The 26033-nt window shown below is 40.9% G+C and overlaps 1 protein-coding gene across 1 annotated transcript in view; it reads right to left on the bottom strand.

Moving 5' to 3' along the window:
* Nucleotides 1-23156, bottom strand: part of mapk8b (mitogen-activated protein kinase 8b) — a 36100-nt gene extending 12944 nt beyond the window's left edge. Inside the window, 7 exon segments of the mRNA XM_034195677.1 lie at nucleotides 3717-3899; nucleotides 6155-6226; nucleotides 8154-8319; nucleotides 14098-14236; nucleotides 17840-17898; nucleotides 19414-19543; nucleotides 22954-23156. Coding sequence (XP_034051568.1) covers nucleotides 3717-3899; nucleotides 6155-6226; nucleotides 8154-8319; nucleotides 14098-14236; nucleotides 17840-17898; nucleotides 19414-19543; nucleotides 22954-23078 — 874 coding nt within the window. The 5' untranslated portion in view covers nucleotides 23079-23156.
* Nucleotides 23157-26033: the final 2877 nt, after the last annotated feature.

The following is a 26033-nucleotide window of genomic DNA, read 5'->3' as shown; positions in this document are numbered from 1 at the left end:
TGTGGGGAAACTATGGAAACTACAGTTTTCTATACAGCGGACTACAACATGGATGTTTAATAAGAACGAGGGACTCCTGTGAACTCATCTAGAGACTCTGCACCGTGCTCTGATGCTGTTGCTTTATGCTTTATGAACGTGGACAACAGAGAAACATATTCTTCAGGACCAAAGCTGGAATTAAAATAAAAAAGGAAAGTGAAGCTTCTGCTCGTCACACTCTCCCTCCGGTCCACATTAATACAAATGATCCCAATACGTATGATTGTATGAAAAGATCTTAAAATCAATACAAATGTATTTATTATAAACGTTAGTCCTTAACATCTATCTCTGTGTATATCACCATTCAAACATCTTTTAAAAGTTGAACAAACTCCACACAGCTCAGTAAAGACTGTGAGATGTTGACTTTATTTGATCATTTCAGTAAAAACTAACGTTCATATTTCTCTCTTTGATTATAATACTGATGAACGTTCAAAACAAAGCACTTTGGCAACTTACCACATACGTTTTAAAATACTTAATAAGCACCGTAACTTTCATGATATAATTTCTCCGTCATAATCGGTTGTTTCCGTGAACGGCCGACTGTTGAGTGACGGCAAATGCTGCGGCTGCAATGCATTGTGGGGCAGCATTTTCTCCTCTCCTTTTGGTTAGGGAGGTCCAGTGGTTCCTAAGCTAAAGGAGGTTATAAAGGAAGTTAGAAACCTCCTTTCCTTTCATGTAGAGAATTGGAACGGCACTTATCATGGCTGCCACTGAGGGACTTCCGGGTCATTTCACTCCGTTAGGAAGGTTCCTAAGCTAAATGGACTATTCGACTGCAGCCCAAGACACGCTTGAGGTGAATTCCTCTCAGCCGTAAACAACTTTTTCCTCAGCTGTCAGCTCCTGTAATAAGTGCTTAATCTTTAGGCAGCCAACGAAAATTGATTTGTCACTCGGGCTTTGCTGTCAGCGGATGTTTGTGAAGATGCAAAATCAAACTGATGCTATGAGAAGTTCATATTTTAGGGCTTTGCAAGTGTGTGGAGACATCATAACGAGCCACCATTGAACCATTATAATCCTTCAAATGACAAAAAAGCCATTTAAAAAGTCCACCCTGATAAAGTCGACATTAGCACAAAAAACCCCAGCTTTATTGAGTCTTTTGTCCATTTTTTTAGGCAGTAAAACGGAAACATACGGTGGAAATAAAACTCATTACTCCTCACACCGTCAGGATGTGATAAAAAAAAAGTGAATTTAAATGTTACAATGGTTCCCCTTCAGGCTGGACCATTTCTGCACCTGGCAGAGAGGAACTATTCCCCAAAATATGGTTTTAACTTTTAGCAGGAGCTACATTTACAGCCTCACACCCATCTCTAATCTTCTAGTGCTTTCAGTAAGTCCTCACAGGATTAGTTCCTGGGCTTTAACCCTTACGTACCCCTAGGGACTTGTTTGGGTTCTCCATATTTCATCAATCATGGCTTTTTTTAAATGCATATTGAACACATGTTTGGCCTTTTTCTTCTTGTATCTTTGAAGTCTCAGCTCCTATAATAACTCTAAAATGACTTGTATTTAAACTACAGACACTAAGACCTCTGTGGGGGAAACCTCTGAAGCAATGGGAGTCAGGAATCAGTAGGGGTGTAACGGTTCACAAACATTTCGGTTCGGTACGTACCTCGGTTTTTTGTTCACGGTTCGGTTCGGTACGTTTTCTGTACAGCAGAATTTTTTTTCACAAAACAAAACATATATATATATTTTTTTATTATTATTATTAAACTGTGAATAATGTATTCACTCAAATAAATACAAAATATAATAAAATGAACATTAAGGTGCAGCATTTCGATGAACTGAAATAATCTGTATTTGAACTGTACTAGCACCTAAGCAGCCAGTTTGACATTAGGACTTGCTTGTCATTGTATTCATGTTGTTTAAAGAACGATGAACTTGTCCACATTGCTTGCCGAAAGGGCAGATCTGCTGGCACTAACAATGTCTCTTGCTGTGGAGAACACCCTCTCTAGGGACAGTGGCAGCAGATACAGCCAGGTAGCGCTTTGCTAACATGGCAACATAAGGATATTTGGCGTTTGTAATAGCTTTGGCTCGGTCTGAACTCTCTGCGAGTGGTGGAGGCTTAAATGCTAGTGGGAGTTGGGTTTGAACTTCAGTCTTTTTTCTTTTGGTACCGGTGATATTCACGTTCGGGTGATGCCTTTTCAAATGAGTGTGCAAGTTTGATGTATTGCCAGCCGCGTAACCAATGTTAGTTGAACAATGCCGACAAACAGCTTTGGTTCGGTCCACCTGTCTTTGTCCGTCATCCTTGTTCGTAACTGCGAAACCAAAATGTTCCCAAACCGGAGACTTCAGTGATGCTGGAGGATTTTTGAGCTCAACTTTATCTGCGTTCGCCATTTCGACAGTTCCTCAAATTACTGACTACATTTGAACGCATCCCTCTAAATGTGAGCAAATTACTCTGAATGCTGCGACTTTTTGTTGTTGTTCAGGAGTTGATCCGCCCCTGCCCCCGCCTCGACGTTAGCGTGACGTATGCGGTGCTTTTGCTCTAGCCGGACAATTTTTTGGTGCTTGAAACGAACCGGATTCCGGAGCTAAGAGGCTGCTCCGCTGCGGTGTGAACAGGAAAACCCGGTGCTTTTCAAGCTCCAGCTCCGAACCGGCCTTGAAACACCGTTGGTGTGAATGAGGTAAGAGAGACACGAGGAGAGCTGGAGCTTTGATGGCAAATACTGACGGTTCATTTGGAGCTTCGGCCGGAGAATTCACCAGACATGCCACGGGCCACACGGTTGGGATGCCACAATCAATCCTGAAGAGCCCTCCTGCAGCTCCAGGTTTGAACTATCAGAGTGTAATAATCTACATTCTTCCATAGATAGACTGAACAGCTGAGGACACTGAATCACATCTGTTGTCGCTTATGGCTCGGGGTCATCTACACCCCGAGAAGGATGTGTTCCAGGTGTCCCACAGCAATAACTATCTCTGACGGAGAGTTGCCCGGCCACAAACTGGTAACAACAACAAAATGCTTGGGCATCTGCGTCAGAGGGCAAAAGGCAAACCTGTATACAGAATTATTCCCTGACAGTTTAAAGACAATAATGTCCCCATTGATGCCCATTAAAAACCAACGGTTGAGACATTTTCCTATGTTTGTCCTATGGAACGACTACATGCCATTTCCTGAGTTTAACTACAGTATGTGTTTAATTATTATCAAGCACTTTTGTTTTTGGAAGGAAATTAAAATGATGTAAATTGTATTGATTCATTTATCGATTAAATTAAACAGAAAATAAATTAAAAGCAAAATATTTAATATTATTATATAACTTTTGGGGTAAAATGGAAAATTACGTAAAACATTGAAATATTGAAAGAAGGGTATTTATCCCTTAGTGTCTCAGTAAAATTAAATATATATAATAAACTATCAAATTAATAATAAAAAACTCAAATTGATTGAAAACGAAAGGGGAAAAAAAGGAAAATATTGATACGTCAGTTTTTAACCACAGATATGATTTTTTAAGAGCAACTAATTGCACCTAAATATACCTTTACAGCCAATCAGAAGTATTAGAGAGTGGTAAAAGTACTGTACTTACACAACCCTGGTGTAAACGATGTATGCACGATGGTTAATAGCGAGACAGCCTCATGCTTACCTTTGAGTTTGTTGTGTTCAGAGTCTGCAGGAAACAGCACGTCGGGGAAGAGCTTCTCGAAGCTGTAGCCTGCATATCGAGGTCTGTTCTCCACGTAGGTCCTCACCGATTGGTTGAGCTTCATCAGGAACTCCTGAGACGGCGTTCCCAGCTGTTCGATCACCTTGTTCCACTGGTCGATATCTTCATGGTCAGGGTTAAGAGAACAACTGCACTGGGTTTGGACTAAAGGGGCCGACTTTTCAGAGTCGAGGAAGGTCATTTTTAGCAACATTTTCAACTAATGTAGAATAAAAGAGAGCCATTTGGTGACTTTCTTGCACTGCGTTGTCATTTAGAAGATTTGGTGACAGGCCTGTTTGTTATTGACTTAAAAGTAAAAGAGATAGCTTCAATTCAAACCTGTGGAATCAGAATGGACACAACACAAACTTAAAAAGGTGATGTTTACCTCAAGTAATCCAGATGTTGGAAATACTGTATGTATGCAGAACAGAAACACACACATACATACAGATGTACAGATCTACCTGGAGGACTAATACAGTCATGCCTTGTTCACATCTCTTCTCATCGTTAACACTGAATGAACAACAATGAGGAAAATCCTGTTTTTCCGCAACAGATTTTCGTCCATAACCGATTTTATAAGCTATTTTTGAAAAGCGATCGATTCTGCTTGTTGACGGGTATTTACATGGTTCGAAAAAGTAATTATTCATATATTTAAATCCACTCAATGCGGTCCTGTCAGAAGGTGAACATTAGAGAATCATGATGGTAGCAGATGAACAGACACTGATTTTTTTTTGCTGATGAAATACCGTTTAAACAACCACCAGCATGTCCTTGCCGGTCAGAGAACATTTTGAACCGCTTAGAGACGTCCCGCCCCTTAGCCTATCACGGACAATGTGTTGGAGCGCTAGCCAATAGGAGCGGATGTTACGAAAGGTAAACAAAGAAGTCCAATGGAGGTGTATCAGGCAGTGTGTGGGAGAGAAACTCCTTCTGAAGGGAACACTGGGATTTTAGCCTCTGCAGACCATTTACAAATCTATATAACACACTACCGGAAAGGGAACACCCCAAAGAGCAGAATAGGGCCTCTTTGAATATTTCAAGCGTACATAACCACGGAGCGCTGTCAGGGCTTTAAGTGCTATTGTAGCTAATTTTTTAAGATGATGTACCGACCATACTTGCCAACCCTCCCGATTTTCGCGGGAGACTCCCGATTTCATTGCCCTCTCCCGGTTTCCTCCCGGGGTCATATTTCTCCCGATTTATGACAAAATCAGATTTACTCAGGACTGTTTCCACTCGGACTTTAATACAGCTACACCATTGTTTGGTTTTCCATGGTAGCGCGTCTCTTTAGTAGCGCGCGCAACTGACAGTCTGAGAGGGTGAGGAAGATATATCACAGAAAACAGAACAAGAATCGACAACTCGACCCTCTGCTCACTTCTTTCCTGTAAAATACAGGTCCAGCACACATGCTCCATCAAGGATGGTGCTTCAGGCCGCAAGGCAGTGCACTTACAACTACAATAAGCATGTTAATGTTAATCTAGTAGGCTACAGCTCCGGCGATCCACTAGCACAGCACCCCCCCCCACGCCGCGGTGGTTTTGAAATTCTCCTGATTTCTGAGGTCTCAAGGTTGGCAAGTATGGTACCGACTGTGTCTATTAACGCTCTCTAGTCAGTATCGGCACGGCAGGAGAGTATGTAAATGAACCTATATGGGTGATTTCTACAGTGTCTGCTTCACTCAGCTTCTTGATCGTACAAAAAAAAATCGCCTGTCTTTTTAATCCTTGTTTTGTACAAAAATAATATCCTACTATTTTTGTTTTTATAAATGTTTGCGAAAGGATTTCAATAAACTTTCCAAAATGCTAATTCCCTCTGATATGGCAATCACAAAAACAGTGAGAAATAATCTTCAATGGTTATTTTGGCAGAATCGATCAGCCCTAACGGTAAGCGACTATTCGCCGATGTTAATTGTGAAATAAATGCATTTTCGAGTGTGAACACGATGTCTCGCTCGGCAGGTTTTCCCCATTGTGTGAAACGATATGAACAAGATGTCAGACAGAAGGATGAGAGACATGGGGTGTTTCTCGATGTCAAGGAAGGATGCTCCAGAGCCACTATTTCAAGGATGCTACGTCATCGAGTGCCGCCGAATAACTGTTCCAATGTCCAGGATGCTTGGAATTCTACCGAGCCCGGCGTCCTTCGTAGCGAGACATTTCGAGGCTGGCATTCTTCGTTCTCCGAATGCCAGGAAGGATTCTTGCCTCGCTTCTGAAGGAAGTGACTCGGAAGACATGTGCTACCAAGGAAGCGTCCTCGACATTGAGAAACACCCACGGACTGCATTTAGGGTTTTTTTTTTTTTGGATGGAGGTTCAACGTAAGGATACGATCAGTGCCTGGAAACAACACACTACCCCGGACCATTTCAGCCATGATGCAGCCAACAGACCAGACATCAACTGAAAAATGAAATGACAAACCACCAAATTAGCATGCAGGACAGGAAGACAAACTGAAATAATAACTCCAAAAACATAAACAACATAACGGAAGGGAAAATTATAAATAAACAAAAACATGATGTGGGGCCAGGTGATGTGTTTGATACATGACAGAAATGAATTGCATGCAGTTGAGTGCACTCATTGACCTCGGTCAGCGTCCCAGGAAGAAGTAAATTGTATTTGACGTGACATTACGATGTTTACACTGAAATCGAATGGAAGAACTTATTAAATAATGTTTAAGATTGTTTCTGCAGCAGGTTGATTGAATGGTGAATCCTTTGCAGATGCATTTTAACTCCCTCTGTATCCTCACTGCAATTCATATAACTTGTACGTTCTACTTCGACAAATCCACCTGAGAGATTATTCATATTCTCCCAATTTTTCTAGATCAGAAGGCAGATTTTTTTTGTGTTATTCTGGGGAACAATTTATCTTTTTGTGCGACTGTTGCTATGGCTTTTTACAAAGGCATATGGAGAGCAGTTTGAGGATACACAAGCGTATGTTATGCAAGATCTCAACTATGAACGAGCAACCTTTCAATTCTATTTCCGTTTCTTTTTCATGTGACTGTCTTGAAGCTGCAGTGCAGGTGCTGAAATGGGTGTGTGTGTGTGTGTGTGTGTGTGTGTGTGTGTGTGTGTGTGTGTGTGTGGTGTGTGTGTGTGTGTGTGTGTGTGCATGAAGAGCAGGTGGGTGGCTGTGATTCGAGGTGTCAGGCAAATCTGAGAAATAGAACGACTCTCGTTGCTCACAGGATTTGATCTCCGTGCGATCCGGCAGATGAAAAGAAAAGAAAGGGAATAGCTTGAAGAGATGAAAGACGTTTCGGTGCTACGTTGTTTTTCTTTCAGGAGAAATGCCAGACACTGCTGCAAGCAGCTCAAGGATACAATCCCTTCCTGGAAAAAGGATTTTGTGGCGAACCATTTCTGCCATAATGCAGCCCACAGCCCAAATATCCACTACATGTGCGCAGCGTAAAAAGGAGGGAAAAGAGAATAAGCAAAAGAATGCAACAAGTCAGCAGGAAAAATTAGTTTTGGTGAAGAGGAGGAAGGACAAGAGAGTAAAGGAACTCTCCTGAGTTTGTTATAATAGGAGCTTTATTGCTATATATCGACCTAATGATTTCTGTACAAAAGTTATTCTCTGAGTTCTTTAAAAGTCCAAAAATCTACATTTGCTTAATTACTATTATGCATCTAAGCTGATACCTTCCTATCTGCGTGGCTACTGGAGCCTTCGTCATGTTTTTATCGAAGGGAATTGAACATTTCAGTCAGTATGATTGTTCGAGAATTGGATAGAAAGGCTGAAACCACTCGTGTGTCTGTATGCTAAATATGAAACTATAGAGAATTAGCTTAGCTTAGCATAAAGACTGGGAACAGGGATAACCAGCTAGCATGGCAGCCATTATTTACTCTAGCTTCATATCTAACAAACAGACATGAGTGGCATCAGTCTTCAAAACCAATTAATGGCAACTAATCATATTTCTTAAAATGTTCGACTATTCCTTTATTACAATTTTGCCTAAACTGTGACAGGAGCACCAAGAGAAACTGCTGAGTCATGCACAAGTCACTGTTTTTAAAGCCAGGCTGTATGGAGCGCAGGACCGGCAGCCTCTTAATAAAACATCAAACGCATGCTGAAGCGCTGCTGGGAACTGGAGTCCCCCGACAGGAAGTTTCCCACAATGCACCTCTGCCCAACATGCCAACTTCCCCGGACCCCTTGAGTGTGACATTTACAGGAACAGTGAGTATGTGAGAGTGTGTGTGCTGAAAAACATCCCATGCAGCAGGCCAGGCAGTAGCTTTCGGAGCTCCTCATTGGTCGCTGAGAAGGAGCTGCTTCTTGTACTCACCGTTGGCCTGGTAACCCATGCCCAGGATGACTTCGGGGGCGCGGTAATATCGGGTCACAACGTAGGGCGTCATCAGGAGGCCGGTGGCGGCGGTTCGGGCCAAACCGAAGTCCAGGATCTTCAGCGTGCAGTCGGACTTCACCACGATGTTGCTGGGCTTCAGGTCCTGACAGGAAACACAGAAGATTCAAGACTTTTATAGAGTGGAGCAGTGACGAGTCCTAAAACCCGGAAGTGAGTCAGCATTTCAGCACTTCCTGTTCCCTCATCTCAGAGCCAATGGGATCTCTCCTTAGGATTTTGGAAAATAGCTGAAATCAGGTCTGTGGTTGAAACACATTGAAGAGACGGATCACGTTTTGTTCTACGACATTAAATCCATCAGCAGTGACCCCACTGGTGATTTCTGAAGAGTTGACGTGTCTGAAAAACGATGGTTGTTACCAAGTGGCTGAATAGGACTACAGAAGTTGTCGAGGCCGTTGTACGTCATTACGACGAACACGTGAACACTCCTCTAAGTTAGTTTCTGTTCTGCTTGAAAGCAAGTACCTGCCTCCTGCAGACTGTTCAAACAAACACTTCAACTTCAACCATTTTGAATCTGTATTTTTGAATATGGATCTTGAGTTGGCGTGACGTTGAAGCAGCGACCCTGCTGTAGTTCCTTTATAGCATAACGTTAGCATGTAGCTTCCGGTGACTAGATTTATGATTCGAAAATTATTATGTGGATATTATCCGGCTGAACAAAACGTGCATTTATCAAACAGGTTCGTTTTCCACAGACCTTATTTCGAGCTATTTTCCAAAACCCTGTGGAGAAATCCCGTTGCTTTTTTGTCGAGGGAACCAGCAGCTTCCTTCCGGATAAATACGTCATCCCTGCACCACTCTGTGTCATTTGTACATAGCTACAGTGTAGTTATGTCAATGAAGATCTTAGGTCGTAACGGAAAGAACAACCTTCTCTATGAGGTTCCAGGAACTTAAATTTGAGGACATTTGGGAGAAATGACCCCGATACGCCCTTCTTTTGTTTAATGATCTATACTGTCAATGTTTTATATTGAAAAGAAAACACCCCATGTTCTTCTTGTGTGATTATTGTTGTTGTTTTGTCAAGAAAAAAGAAAAAAGACGGACCACTCTGTAAAACTATTTTACACTGAAGCTGAAATGTGATCCAAAACAAAAAATATAAAAATCTGAGGTCACAGGCTCCTCCAACAGAGCAACACAATAAAACAGATAAAATAGTGCAAGTAAATACAATCAAATAGAATAGAATAGAAATAGCACAAGAATAGTCTATATACAGCAGGGACAGAGTTAAAGGGCTTGTTGAGACTGAGGGACAGTGTGTCTGAACGTTTCTTACTTTTAATGTAGATATAAAATACATTTCACAATGGAAATACATTATGTTGGTTAAAATACACTAATTAAAATAAGAAATGGCCTGGGATTGAACATGATATGATTCTGCTCTAAATGGAGAATGGAAAAGGTTTGACATTTTAAATCTAAGAATATTATTGTATTTACCTACTCTCCTTATTGCCTGTTGTTCTTATGAGTTTAACTTAGCTAACATCAAAGTCAACTGAAAAACGAAACTTACATTTTCACTTTAGATCAGAGATATCATTTTCCCACGGTTGCAAAATTCAACAGCAATTTTTTTAATGGAAGAAATAACAAACACGACCTAATAAAAAAAACATGCCGATTTACAGAAGCACGTTGCCAATAAACTACATGTCCCACAATGCATCTCAAATGTTTACTTTTTTCTCCGAATGTTACTTTTTTTTCAAAATGTCACTTCATTTTTTTTCAGAATTTGGCTTTTCTTTTAAAATCATTTTGTGACATTCTCACTGAAGAGACTTGCAATTATTTGCCCTAGACTTCTTCTTTCAGACGTAGTTAATTATGAAGTTATTACCCTATCCGAAAAAAATCCAATGCAGAGGGAATAATGTAATATAATACGTTATTTTATATATATTAAATATTTATATATGTATTTTTATATAGTCTTAAAGTTACAACCGGCCCTTTGAGTGCAACCATAATGTTAATGTGGCCCAAGATGACATTTAGTTTGACCCCCCTGCCTTAGGACATAATATGCCTGAAAGTTATCTGCATAAAACATGACATTATCAAGCAATTCTTTTTTTTTGCATTTGGAAGTGCATCATATAAAACATTAAAATACTTGATTTAAGTCCATTTAAACTTTTTTTTAAATTATTATTATTATGTGACTATGTCCAATTTAGAAAATAAAACATTTTCTCACTGGAAATCCATTCTAAGTTGGTTTGAAATACACATTTTAATTGTAAATGGCCTGAGATTAACCATTGGACATTAAACAATTGTCATACAAAAACAACTACCGACTGAGAAGTGGCTTCAAAGTGTTTGGTTTCCTTTTGGTAGCATTTTTTTATTCCATCGTTATTTTCCAGCTCTGCAGGAAGACACAACGAGCTCTGACTCTAATTGTCTCCGTTAGTCTCCTGATGACGCTCTGAACTTCCCTGATGCATGACAAAAACAAAAGAGATTTTAAAATGCTTTTCCTTTGAAGAGGAAGTTTGTTTTCCCTCTGCTGAGGGTAATCCTCACAGGACTCAGTGCCTGTTGCTAGGGTTTGCCAATGTGCATCTGCCTATTGAGATATTACAGACGTCATTTGCAAGCTGTGAGTTTCAGGGTGACAAGTTGGTGGTAGATTAGAAATGTCAACTCTTATTAATCATGATCACTCCCTGGTATAGAGAATTAATCAAAATACTTAAAAATGCCCAAGGACAACTCAATCAAACACTTAATCCAGTCATTTAAAATGCCATCTCAAAAGAAAACACATATAATTAAATGTCAGACTTGAACAGATGTTCCTGGTTTAAGTCTGGTAAATAGTGGCTAACAGAAACACTGCAATGAGACGTGTAGCAGTGGCGGTAAAGTCCCTAGATCTCCCAGGAAGTGAGCAGGTCATTAAAGAACATTTTCATAGTGGCCAAAAAGGGGTACTTTGATTACCGTGATTAAGGCGAGACACGGCAGGCAAAAACATCGTTTTTCAAGTACTGGTCAATTTTGAGATTTTGTGCTATTTTGATTCCATAACATGTTTTCTTTCAGGCTTTTGGAAGGAAAACGTACAAAATACACATTTAAGTGTTTATGTTACTATAGTTGGTCTATTTGCGTCTGTATATTTCTCCTAAATTCACCAAAAGTTAGCATTCTAACGTAACATAAAGTACCGCGACCGCTGTGTGCACCATGTCAACAGAGGTATCGCTGGAAAGCTCCGTCTCTCCTGCACAATCTCATCGGATCCAAATATGGTCATTTCCTTTGTATCAGCAACCAATCGTGAAAGCACAAAGGGGTCTTAAACCAAGAAACGAAATCTCATTGGCTGGTGTAAATTTCTGACAACGTGATTCGTTCAGATGCGTCACGTGGTGTGCTAAAACACTTCCTGGTTAGCTTTCAGCTAGAAATTGAAATCTCAAAATGGCAAAAGAACGGCGAAAAAAACGTTCACAGAGAAGACGACAACAATTGTCACTTGCACGAAGCAAGGTTATATAAAACACAAATGACCCCGAACATGAAATACCTTCACGGAGTGCGTCGATGCGCAAGCTGTCATCCAAAGAACAGGAGGGTTTAGCTAGCGCCTCACTGCAATCTTTAAAGGTCGTTTTCTCAAAATGAGCTTTTTCTCCTACTCTGAGTTCGAAATTTCAACTTCAGTAGCACGTACATAAACCAAACCTTCCAGTTATATTCCTATCAATATTATGAAGGCTTTTACAGAAGGGTTTGTTCATATATAATTCATAGCCTGAATTATACAACATTGTATACCTAAAAACATGGCGAAAATTGATATTTTAGGGCTGTTGACAGTATTTTCTGATTTATGGAATGATAAAAAGAGATATCCAATATCCCTTCTGTAAAAGCCTTAGATACTAATATGACTACAAAATGAAACAAGAATTTTGAATCTGGCTATATCCAAAGTTCAGATTTCGATTCCTGAAATGTGTTAAAATATGTGCATATTTAATGAGATAATGGGTAATTTGCATATTTAAACATGCTATTTCAGAAAACTTGTAATACAAAAGACAATTGCCTTATTGTAAGTAATTAACTGGAGAAATTTCTAGCTGATACCTTTAAGTTAAAAAAATTACCCTATTCACCTGGGGTGTCTCGCCTTAAGTGATGCAATTGGGACCAAAACAACATTTTCCCATTGACTAACATTGGGAAACAGACATTGTTCAGCTACATCAACTACCCACTACGAACATTTGAATACATCTTATTCAAATCGTAAGGTCCTTAAAGATGGAAAATGCTCTAAAAGCCAAATCCAGATGTATATCCCCACCTCCATCAGTTTAAATGAGCTAAGATCGAGCTTAACGATGCTGTAAGGGGACAAATTGGAGGCGGGGCTTAAGGAAAACACAAAAGCACATACTCTAAGATACAGGTTTTCTTGCACTCGAGTGATTTTGTCTTCATGCGAAACTGTGCACATTTCAGAGGTATAAATGGTGCCCAGGCTATAACGTTGTATTCCAGTTCTGCTTTTTCCATCCATGCTTAGCAACTCTGAGCATCTTAAGGACAACGACAGAGCTCCCATCGGAGAGGTAAAGCCTCCGGGAACACAGGAGCTGAATCTTTGGCGACCCATGACTCATGTTGCATGTGTTACCTTGTGAAAGCTTCGTGCTAACGTTAGCTTCGCCTGTGGCTCAGTTACTTCTGGCTGGCAGAGCAGGAGGAGCTAATCTACTGCTGGGTCCTTACTCTGGAAGGTGTGTGTGTGTGTGTGTGTGTGTGTGTGTGGTGTGTGTGTGTGTGTGTGTGTGTGTGTGTGTGTGTGTGTGTGTGTGTGTGTGTGTGTGTGTGTGAGTTCATTTATTAAACACTTCTAGGACTGGTATAATGAGGGGACCTTATGTAATTCATTTGAAACACCCTTATGCAAAGCTTTTAATACTCATTTTAGTCTAGACCGCTACCTTATTATGTTAATTCTTTAGAGCGAATGAAATCATGTTGATTACCAAGTTGCCATCCTCTATGTTAGTATATTTTCCCTCTGCCTGTATCAGTCCAACCCATTATGCTGTGTGTGTGTGTGTGTGTGTGTGTGTGTGTGTGTGTGTGTGTGTGTGTATGTGTGTGTGTGTGTGTGTGTGTGTGTGTGTGTGTGTGTGTGTGTGTGTGTGTGTGTGTGTGGTGTGTGTGTGTGTGTGTGTGTGTGTGTGTGTGTATATGTGTGTGTGTGTGTGTGTGTGTGTGTGTGTGTGTTGTTTTAAAGTGAACAAGCACCTGAGTGTGTGTTTTACTGCAACCTGTCCATTATCTCCGCCTCATAACAACCAGGTGATTTCATAGAAGACTGAAGGGTCTTTACAAGGAATTCAAAATCAGATTGTGAAGAATTTTCCAGGAGAAACACTTCCTCGCTTTCTTACTGAGGGTTAAATATGAAGACAGTTAAAACACTCTTGTCTGAACATGTTATTGAGATGTTGTCGTCATACGTCACTGTGATTGGTTCAGCTGTTTCAGAGCAGTGATATGACTGGCTTAGACATTTTTATTTATAACCACCTCCTCCAGTGTATATTCAACTTGATAAGCGTTATTGCATTAAGAGCTTTTGCACCTACATGGAGACACTCACACTGTCAGTACGGCCAAGATCTCAAAGACACGGTGCCCTGAATCTCCTTTGCTTAATAAGTTCAAACACTGCAGTGAAAAAAATGACAAGTTGGGGATTTTGGAGCCTCTATTTCGTGTCTGACGGCATTACATGCCATTTAGGGTTAGTGATATTAGTGACGAGTGATATTTTTCCAACAGTGGTGCTCACCCTGTGAATGATGCCGGCAGCGTGCAGGTGTTTGATCCCACACAGCATCTGGTAGAGCAGGTAGGACAGCCGCTCGTGGTCCAGCTCCATCTGGATCACCTGGCAGAGGTTGGCATCCATCAGCTCCATCACCAGATACCTGCAGGGACACCACAGAAAGGATAAGCTATCCAGAAGAAGCAGGTAGTCGGACACACATGCACAGAGAATCCTACATACACGAAGAGCTAAATAAATGCATGTCATGTTCAACAGGGGCAAGAAGAAGCTTAACACAACTTTTCTGGTCCTACCCCCTCTAGCGTACATTTTCCTTGAAAATAAAAGATTAGGTCATCGTCATCAGCGTCATATCTTTTCTGACAATATAGTACTACTTAAACACATTGAACATGTAATATAATACGATTCATGTAGTTGGCAAGTTATTTGAAACCATGGATTATTTTTCAGACATTTTACTTTGTTGTTTTTTTCACCACACAGGGGAAGGTCAACACTTTCTGACATATCATTGATATTTTCCTGGCATTTGACAAGACTAGTAATTAGACATTTTACTAATACTAATACTTGACCTTTTTACATTGGAATATTTTTCCAAAGACATTGAGATGTTAGTAGTACTTTTAGGACATTAGAAATATTTGAAAATGTCACTAATATTTTCTGACATGTTACATCGTTTTGTTGAAAGACTAATGGATATTTTAGTTGTATTTTGTGGCATTGGGGAATTTTTTCAAACCTATTTTTGGGATATTACAAAATATCCCAAAAATAATATATTTATATTTCATGAACGAGATCGCGGATACAAGCGGCCGAGATGGGTTTTCTCCGCAGGGTGGCTGGCGTCTCCCTTAGGGATAAGGTGAGAAGTTCAGTCATCAGGGAGGGACTCGGAGTTGAGCCGCTCCTCCTTCGCGTCGAAAGGAGCCAGTTGAGGTGGTTCGGGCACCTAGTTAGGATGCCACCTGGGCGCCTCCCTAGGGAGGTGTTCCAGGAACGTCCAGCTGGGAGGAGACAGAGGGGACCTAGGACCAGGTGGAGGGATTATATCTCTTCGCTGGCCTGGGAGCGCCTTGGGACCCCCAGTCAGAGCTGGTTGATGTCGCCAGGGAAAAGAAAGTTTGGGGCTCTCTGCTGAAACTATACCCCCGCGACCTGGCCACGGATAAGCGGGAGAAGATGGATGGATATTCTACAAATATATATCTGGACATTTTACAAATATTTTTGCTCAAATGTTTTGATATTCCCTAGTTGTTTTTTTCAGAGAGAATTTCGAAAATGTTACTAGTTTCCTTTTAAAGATCTTTTTTACATTTTTCGTCAGTCCGGAGAGCCTTACATTTCTTATCCATCCAGATTAGTAAAACTAAAATATGGAAATAAGTGTAAAGCCACATTTTCCTCAGCGAGGCAGCACTTGTTTCCCGTGGCATTTAGGAAGTGACAGACAGTAATGTTTCTCCGTCTCAAATCGGTGCTGATGTTATGTTCTCTGGCAGCTGTTACATCATCACACGGAGTAAGGAACCTTCGTATTTTTAAACACAAAGACACATTTTGGGGACAGAGCGTAAAAAGTAGGACCTCTGCTTGGACGATATTTGTATGTACTCCATGTTTTAGGACAATAATTACCGCTATTTTATCTGTAATACGAGTCTGCATTCAGGTATTCAAACAAACAGCCGAATGGAGTGTTTTCCTCCGTCCTCTAAATGTGTGTTCGCTCTGCAGCCCTCTGGCTAAGATTTGTCCAGTTTCCTTTTTAGCTCCAATCAGGCAGACAGAGTCACACACACACACACACACACACACACACTAGAGGATGGCATTAATCATGTTTGTTCCCGTCAGACTCCGCTAAACCATCACTTCCCCCACTTCTCAGTTCAGGATTTCCTTCTCTCTGCCATCCCACTTCCACTCATGGATGTCCTGACGACTTCAAACACATCGGGAACGCTACCAAATATAACCTAAAGTTAATGTTAAAAGGCAGTGTGCATAGTTTATAAAGTCGGAGATTACGGAAGAATAATATTAGACCATAATGCAAAATCTGCACCCCTCGAGAACCACTATTTAGTAGTTTGCATATTAAAGATTGTGTGTCATGGTTTCAGATGTTGCTTTAACGCACCTTTGATATCTAATAAGGCCATTTGTCATTGTGGCTTAAAAGGGAGCGTTAAAATCCAAAATTAAACATACTTTCATATTTTTCTTCTTACTTGTAGAGCTTTTATCATGTGATGTAAAGTGATAATGGTGGTGGGAGAGTTAATTGAAAACCTAGATTATTTTTGATGACCTTTTACTTTGCTTGTTTGAAGTGTGTTAGGAAATATTGTTAGATTTTTTTTACTACTTAAATGTCATTTTTTTCCAGTGATTATATTTCCACAAATTCATTTTAGACATTTTATTTTTGGAGATGTTTACAATATGTTCTTAAATTCTGCATCAGGGTATTTTTATGAGATTTTTTTGTATATCTTTCTAGAGTTTTACTTTTAGAATGATTTGTCTTTTAATAATTCTTGAAATGTTACAAATATTTTCTGAAATTTAGAAGTTTGTTTTTCCTGATTTTTTTTTAGACATTTTCACGAGTCTCTCCGTATAGCCATAACCATCCAGTATGTCTTTTATGAAGTCCTTCTCCCTGCACTGTGGGTGTTTCTCAATGTCGAGTAAAGCTGATCGAGAGCCACTATTTCAAGCATACTACGTCATCGAGTGCCGCCGAAGGACTGTCCTGATGAGGGTGTGCAAATATGATCACATCACCCCCATCCTTAAAGCACTACACTGGCTACCCGTGGAACTGAGGATCAAATTCACGGTCTCCGTCCTCACCCACCAGTGTGTCCATGGAACTGCCCCTCCCTACCTCAAGGAACTCCTCACCCCCCATACCTCCTTGCGGACCACCCGCTCCAGCAACTCCAACTTCCTCAAACCCCCCAGGACTAAGCTCCGTACTATGGGAGACCGGGCCTTCTGCTCGGCTGCTCCCAGTCTGTGGAACGCTCTCCCCGACCACACGAGAGCACCACAGACCGTGGAGGCTTTTAAAAAAGGCCTCAAAACCCATCTCTTCAAAAGAGCCTTTGCCTAGACCTTTTATTTATTTCCACCCTTTTATTTTATTTAAATTTTATTTGCTTTTTATTAATTCTACCGTGTTGTGTAATGTTTATTTATACTGTCCATGCTCACCACTTGTAGCACTTCGGGATTTGAAATCAAATATGAAGTGCTTTATAAATGGAACCCATTATTATTATTACTGTTCCAATGTCCAGCATACTTGGACTTCTACCGAGCCCGGCGTACTTCGTAGCGAGAAATTTCGAGGCTGCACATGTGTAGACTCCGTGGTCTTAAAATCCCCACAATGCTTTGCGCACGGACCAATTTCCCCAAATGTGTGGCGGAAAATGTAAGGCTCTCACATGACGCACACCTGCACACTTGCTCGCCTGTTCCACTCTTCGTTTTCCGAATGCCAGGAAGGATTCTTGCCTCGCTTCTGAAGCAAGTGACTCGGAAGACATGTGCTACCAAGCAAGCGTCCTCGACATTGAGAAACACCCTGTGTGTCTGTAGTAAAGCAGCATCTAACAAACCAACGAGAGATCAGCTGATCCCCTAAAAGTCAGAAAGGTAATCCTAGCCCCCAGCAGGCTGCATCCTGGATCGATTTGGGCGCAGTAATACTCACACATCTTGGAACTCTTCCAGCGTCTTCTGTGGTGTGAATACATTTAACAGCCCGATTATCTGTAGAAACAAGGAGACAAACGGTTATAAATCTCAGAGTGGAGGGAAGAGGGAGGAATCTCTGCAGCAGCCTGAGCATCAATAATGAATATCAGGACATTTTACGCCTAAAAACACGACATTAAAACAAGCTGCATGACTGCGGTTATTCACAAGATCAGCTGTCAGCATCAAACAAGGACACTGAGGTGCTCTGATGCAGCACAATCTCAAATGGACGCATAAGGACAAGAACGATGATCAAATTGATTTAGTTATCCTCAGGGTACGCTCTGTGTCCTTTATTACCTCTCTCTCAGATTCACTGCTCCCCGGTGCTTGTTCATCACATTTAATCTTATTTAAAGTCTGAAGCAAGCGTATGCATTTAAACCCAGTTGTTATACTCGATTCATAGGAGCCAGAGGAATGTTAAATTAAAATATGAGTATTTTAGTTATTTGGGGGGATACTTGGGACGGGTGGCGCAGTGGTCTGTGCATCTGATCATCAGATCAAGGGGGGTGCTGGGGAACTCCAGTTCAAAACCCGCTCCTGCCGCCACTGCGTCAGGCCGTTGTGTCCTTGGGCAAGACAATTCACCCGGATTTGCTCCTGTGGGTAATGTCCACAGTACATGTATGATATCAATGTGTTCTTGTAAAATCGCCTCGATGACTTCGAGGCGTGAAGATGGACGGTGTGGCGCAGTGCGCTGTGCAATGATCATCAAGGGGTGAAACCCGCCGCTGCTGCGTCTGTAAAGCCGGTGTGTCCTTGGGCAAGACACTTCACCTGAACTTCCTGTGGGTATTGTCCACAGTACATGACCATTGCATGTATGTGTAATGTGTATTTGTAAAGCGCTTTGAGCATCTGGAAAAGCGCTTTAATAAATGTAAGGAATTATTAATTATTATTATACTGGGGTTTGTAACAGTTGATCTTTTTTTTGAAAGAAATAATATAAAAGATAAATATATTTTAAAAAAAGGAATGAAATTGATTTATGTAAAAATAAGAAGATTAGGTAAGCGAAAAATAAGATTAAATACAAAAAATAAGATTATATATCCATTAACTTCCATTACTTCCTCCTGACTGCTTTTCTGTTTTGTTTGTCTACCCCTCCCTCCCAAATGTAAAGCGTCTTTGGGTTCAAGAAAAGCGCTATAGAAATAAAATGTATTATTAAAAGAAATTAGTTGTATAAACATGAAGTTATTAATAGGTCCATTAAAACATGAAATACAAATTATAATATTTGTATATAAACATAAAGTTCAATCCATTAAAGGATAAAATAAAATGTGTATATAAATGAAGTTAAAGTAAAAGCGTGCACTTAAAACAACAAAAATTGAATTAAAACATTAATATAAACATAAGAAGTAAAAAATGGCACATTATACGACGATACATAACATGGAAGTCACCATATACATAAGATAAGATAGTAGTTAAAACGTATCCCTAATGGTAAACTAGATGTACAGAAACATAAAATAATTGCTCAAAATAACAGAAGTCTCTCACGTTCTTGTGGTTGACACACTTCATGAGCACCAGCTCCCTGTAGGCGCGCTTGGCGTGAGTTTGGTTCTGGAACGGCCGACTCAGCTTCTTGATGGCGACGTTCCTCTCAAAGTTGTGATCATACGCTGAACTGAGGGGAGGAAGGAGAGCAGACACTCAGCCAATAATAACATTTAGGTTTTAGCAGCACTTCTATGAACCAAGGGATTATTATTTCACACACACATGCCCCTTTCACACCAACGCGGTTCCAGGGCCGGTTCGGAGCTTGAAAAGCACCGTTTTTTTCCTGTTCACACCGCAGCGGAGCCGCCTCTAAGCTCCGGAATCCGGTTCGTTTCAAGCACCAAAAAGTTGTCAGTCTAGAAGCAAGCACCGTATACGTCACGCTTACGTCGGAGGAGGGGGCAGGGGCGGGATCAACCTCCTGAACAACAACAAAAAGCCTGCGTTTTATCCAGACGATTGTAAAGTTGGTAGTAAAGTCGTCCCATTTCTTCCATTTCGCTTCGACAGATACCTACCTCATTCACACCAACGCAACTCCGGTTCAAGCTCCGTGCTAGAGCTTTTCAGGTTCAGAACCGGCTCTTCGGTTTAGCTCCGGCTCTTTTCACACCGCCCAGAGTCCGACTGGTGCTGCGTCATTGCGTCATCGTTTGCGTCATGACGTAACCGTTTACGTGCCAGCTTCCTCTGTGCCTCTTCGGAAGACCAGATTCCAAGCAGGTAGCTGGTCTCTTCAGTGGACCACTGCTGCTTGTTAAGTTTCTCCATCGTTGTGTACAAACTGGATAAAACGCCGGCTTTTTGTTGTTGTTCAGGAGTTGATCCCGCCCCTGCCCCCGCCTCGACGTTAGCGTGACGTATGCAGTGCTTTTGCTCTGGCCGGACAATTTTTTGGTGCTTGAAACGAACCGGATTCCGGAGCTAAGAAGCTGCTCCGCTGCGGTGTGAACAGGAACACCCGGTGCTTTTCAAGCTCCAGCTCCGAACCGGCCCTGAAACACCGTTGGTGTGAATGAGGTAAGAGCAAAACCAAAACTAGTAGCGCTTCAATACAATTGGCCATTGTTGTTGTTGTCGTTGTGAGGGGTTTCCGCGTGGTTTGGCTTTATGAAGCAGGCACGTAAACGGTTATGTCATGACGCAAACGATGACGCAGCACCACTCGGGCTCTGGGTGGTGTGAACAGAGCGGGGGCTGAAAATAAAAAACGGTATTGAACAGTATGTTTTTAACAGTTGATTACCCTGAACTTTAAGTATAATTCAACTGAAAAACCAAAAGAAATTATAAAAAAAATAATCGTTTTATTTCGATTACGTTGTTTTCGTAATCGTTGCAATCCGTAATCGCGATTAAAATACGATTAATTGAGCAGCCCTAATGTCGAGTAAACCTGCTGCAGAGCCACTATTTCAAGTATACTACGTCATCGAGTGGCGCCGAATGCTGGGCATTTAACATGCATTTAAACAGTCCTTCGGCGCCACTCGATGACGTAGTAGACTTGAAATAGTGGCTCTGCAGCAGCTCTACTCGACATTAAGAAACGGCCACAGAGACTTTAACTCAGTCTGTGTGTTTCGTTTCCTATCGTTACTGAAGAAAGGTGATGGTTACTGCTATATAAAAACACATTGAAAGCATTAAGCTGTTTATTTGTGGCCATTACAGGGCAAAACAAGTTGAACATTAAACATAAGACACATTTCAACCATATTTAAAGGACATTTTCTGTATTTTCCAAACTATTTTCTCAGTGACTGATGGGAACAACGATTTTAGAAATTGGCTCGGTATTAAACGAGAGCAGCCGGCAGCCATGAAATGGGCTTCATCGAAAATGTGGGACCACTCAGAGTGTTGTTTTGTGGCTGCCAACAGGCTCAGTTTGTTGTTATAAGAGGCTGAGAGGATTATGGGAAGGAGTTTAGAGAAAAATACAACTTCATTCTTTACCTTTTGTGTCTCAAGTCCGGCTCAAAGAAAACCTTTTAAAAGGTAGGGTAGGTAAGAATGGACAGACGAGCTAGAATTTGAAAGTACGTAACCGAAAAAAATCTGCCCCTTCCTTCAGACTTCCTCACAGAGCCCCTCCCCCAACACACACGAATGCGCACATGACCAATGAGGGCACGAGATGAGTTTGTGCACAGATAGAAGGCTGACAGGCAGGTAGGCCATCCAGTTACTTTAGCCGGATGATTGGTCGTGCTTTTTACAGCGCTACAACTTCCACAGATGATAAGTGTTTCTGAAGTGAATTACCTACCCCACTTTTAATTGTGCATTTTCAAATAGTTTTGGTCTATTTTTAGAGGTTTTCTATCCGCTATATTCACAGTAAGTCCCTACAATTATATATAAAGGAATAAACAAACGTAAAAGCTAACAAAATAGACAAATCTTACCACGTTGTATTTTTCTACGTTTTTACAACCACATCTCACAGAGTTTGCCTCGTTAGTCAGTCAGTCTGTTATCATGCAGCCTTATTAAGTGATCATCATTAAGACAACTAATGAAGACGTTGAAATCCATATGAAAACTGATAAAATGCTGATGATTGAGAAAGTGGATCTTGAGTTCATTCGGACTAGTTGTTAGAGTGTCAAAGAAAGCCTTTTTAATTGTGAATTTCAAATAGTTGTGGTCTATTTTTACAGGTGTTCTATCTGCTATATTCACAATAAGTCCCTAAAATGAAACATAAAGGAACAAACCAACGTAAAAGCTAACAAAATAGACAAAACAATCTTACCACAAAGTATTTATCTACGTTTTTACAACCACATCTCACAGAGTTTGCCTAGTTATTCCGTCAGTTATCAGCCACTAATCAAGTGATCATCTCCAAGATAGCTATCAGCCACTAAGGAAGACCATGAAATACATTTGAAAACTGATCAAATCCAACAATTGAGAAAGTGGATCTTGAGTGGCGGATACAAGCGGCCGAGATGGGTTTTCTCCGCAGGGTGGCTGGCGTCTCCCTTAGGGATAAGGTGAGAAGTTCAGTCATCAGGGAGGGACTCGGAGTTGAGCCGCTCCTTCTTCGCGTCGAAAGGAGCCAGTTGAGGTGGTTCGGGCACCTAGTTAGGATGCCACCTGGGTGCCTCCCTAGGGAGGTGTTCCAGGCACGTCCAGCTGGGAAGAGACCAAGGGGTAGACCTAGGACCAGGTGGAGGGATTATATCTCTTCGCTGGCCTGGGAGCGCCTTGGGACCCCCCAGTCAGAGCTGGTTGATGAGGGGAAAAGAAAGTTTGGGGCTCTCTGCTGGAACTGCTACCCCGCGACCCGACCACGGATAAGCGGGAGAAGATGGATGGATGGATGGATCTCAAAGAGTTTGCCTAGTTATTCCGTCAGTTATCAGCCACTAATCAAGTGATCATCTCGAAGATAACTGAGCAAACATCAGCCACTAAGGAAGACCATGAAATGCATTTGAAAACTGATCAAATCCGACAATTGAGAAAGTGGATCTTGAGTTTAAACTACTATTTTTAAGATCAACATGGTCTTTAACTCACCAGACGATCCCCTGCGCTCCGGATCCGATGGGTCTGAGGTTCTGGTAGCGTTTTAAAACCATGAACGTTGAATCTCCCACATCTATACTGTAGTACTCCTTCTCACGCTTGTTCCTGTTCATCATGAAGCCGTGGACAAACCTCTGGGCATCCAAGTGGAGCTCTCCTCTCGAAAACCTGCAGCGCGTAGAGAGAGAGAAACAAATGTCATTTATGCAACTTTTTCAAAATCATATTTCACTGGATATCAACACTGAACTAAAACGAAGGAATGAATGAATTTCACATCGTTTTTTTTTAAAGATTACTGGATTTTTTTATTTTATTTTGTGATGTTTTACATTGGGGAATTTTTGAGAACCGATTTGCCATTTTTTGGATATTCTACAAATATATATCTGGACATTTTACTAATATTTAAAAAACATTTTCCAATATTTCCCAGTTGGTTTTGTTCATAAAGAATTTCCAACATTTTAGTCGTTTTTATATTTAGATCTTATTGTGCATTATTTAATATAGCATGTTTCCAAATCAGCAGAAATCTAAGCTTCCTGCCAGTGTTCACAACAACAGCCAATAACATTTTGATAAAGTGCTCCTACTGTAGATGTATCCATCAAAGAGACAGGCTGTCTGCCTCGGAAACAGCTAATTACCTTCAACACTTCACTTAGTTCATTTATTAAACACTTCTAGGACTGGTATAATGAGGGGACCTTATGTAATTAATTTGAAACACCCTTATGCAAAGCTTTTAATACTCATTTTAGTCTAGACCGCTACCTTATTATGTTAATTCTTTAGAGCGAATGAAATCATGTTGATTACCAAGTTGCCATCCTCTATGTTAGTATATTTTCCCTCTGCCTGTATCAGTCCAACCCATTATGCTGTGTGTGTGTGTGTGTGTGTGTGTGTGTGTGTGTGTGTGTGTGTGTGTGTGTGTGTGTTTTACTGCAACCTGTCCATTATCTCCGCCTCATAACAACCAGGTGATTTCATATAAGACTGAAGGGTCTTTACAAGGAATTCAAAATCAGATTGTGAAGAATCTTCCAGGAGAAACACTTCCTCGCTTTCTTACTGAGGGTTAAATATGAAGACAGTTAAAACACTCTTGTCTGAACATGTTATTGAGATGTTGTCGTCATGCGTCACTGTGATTGGTTCAGCTGTTTCAGAGCAGTGATATGACTGGCTTAGACATTTTTATTTATAACCACCTCCTCCAGTGTATATTCAACTTGATAAGCGTTATTGCATTAAGAGCTTTTGCACCTACATGAACCAAAACAGCAGGTTCGTTTGGAGACACTCACACTGTCAGTACGGCCAAGATCTCAAAGACACGGTGCCCTGAATCTCCTTTGCTTAATAAGTTCAAACACTGCAGTGAAAAAAATGACAAGTTGGGGATTTTGGAGCCTCTATTTCGTGTCTGACGGCATTACATACCATTTAGCTGATGCTTTTATTCAGAGAGACAATAAGGGCAGTTAACCATGAGGATAAGCCAAAACATTTTAAGTGCTGGAGTGTGAGTGTGAGTGTGTGTGTGTGTGTGTGTGTGTGTGTGTGTGTGTGTGTGTGTGAGAGAATATTAGCAGAATAATTGATAACAAAGCATTATTATTAAGTGTGTGTGTGTGTGAGTGAGTGAGTGAGTGTGAGTGAGTGTGTGTGTGTGTAGGTGTGTGAGTGTGTGTGGTGTGTGTGTGTGTGTGTGTGTGTGTGTGTGTGTGTGTGTGTGTGTGTGTGTGTGTGTGTGTGTATGTGTGTGTGTGTGTGTGTGTGTGTGTGTGTGTGTGTGTGTGTGTGTGTGGTGTGTTATGAGTAGGGGTGCAACAACTAATCGACTTAATCGATTAAAATCGACAACCAAATTAGTTGCAACTAATTCAGTCGTTGATTCGTTGGTGACGTCATCACGTGTGTTTTACACGCCGTTAAGCTCCAACGTTATTAGTCTTTTTATCGGTACTGGAGACATTTAAAAAATACATGTCATGTATTATTGCTACATAAGCATTATCTCGCAGTCTTAGTGTCGCCGACTCGTTTCTAATATTCAAAGACAAGAAATGCGTCTATGGTGTATTTTCGACCTTTCCAATCCAGACGAGATCTCTCTCCCGTCTGTGTGCGAGGGGGCGGGGCGGTTTACACACACGCAGCTGCTACATGCAGCAACACACTGCGGAGGAGATGGCGGAGAGAACGCGCTCCCAGGTGGTTAAACTTTACCCGTCTCGATGCTCGTTGCCTAAAGTGCAATAAGAGTTCAGCATGTGAGGGCGGGAACACGAGCAATGTGTCTAAACATTTATCAAAAGTGCTCCACATGCAGACGGAGGAATGCACCGGCTGTCTTTATAGCAGCTCTGTAGCCCCATCACGAGTAACGTTTCCACGTCAGGTGTTCTGTATGCTAGCAGCAACACACGGAGTTAACTCCATGATACAAACATGGGTTAATGATTAGAGGAAACTGAGTTATTTATTTAGTTAAAGTTTCAGCTCTTCTGTTCACAGTTCTGTCATCAGATTATTTAATACGATTTGTTAAAACATTGTTGTTTCTTTTGATGTGAAATATTATTTATTTAATTTAAATAAAAAGCAATGTTAATTCTGTTCACAATTTGTTGTTAATTTATAATATATGTATTTTTGAATCAAGTATGAATCTTTATTGTCTTGTTAGTTTCCACATGCCTAAAACAGCCTCAAGCTACATCTAAAAGTTTATGGCTAAACAAGAGCGTTTGAGAAATTGTGCAAGGCGTACAGTAACAGTCCGAATAGTCGATTAATCGTTTCATTCATCGATAGATTAATCGATTATCAAATTAGTCGTTTGTTGCAGCCCTACTTATGAGACTTACTTCTTTAATTAACGTTGTGAACAATGCAGTCTTACAGAGTCGCCCTCTCCAGGATGCAGCCTGTGTTATGAGGGAAATGCCATCTGACATAAATGGTCGTTTTCTCACTTAAAAAGGTTTTTGTATTTTAAGACATTAACCTATAGTGAAAACTAATGTCAGATGCTCCAAATCACATTTAAAAAACAATAC

This window comes from Gymnodraco acuticeps, unplaced genomic scaffold, assembly GCF_902827175.1.
Source record: "Gymnodraco acuticeps unplaced genomic scaffold, fGymAcu1.1, whole genome shotgun sequence".
Lineage (NCBI taxonomy): Eukaryota > Metazoa > Chordata > Actinopteri > Perciformes > Bathydraconidae > Gymnodraco > Gymnodraco acuticeps.
This window is presented reverse-complemented; position numbering and strand designations above follow the sequence as displayed.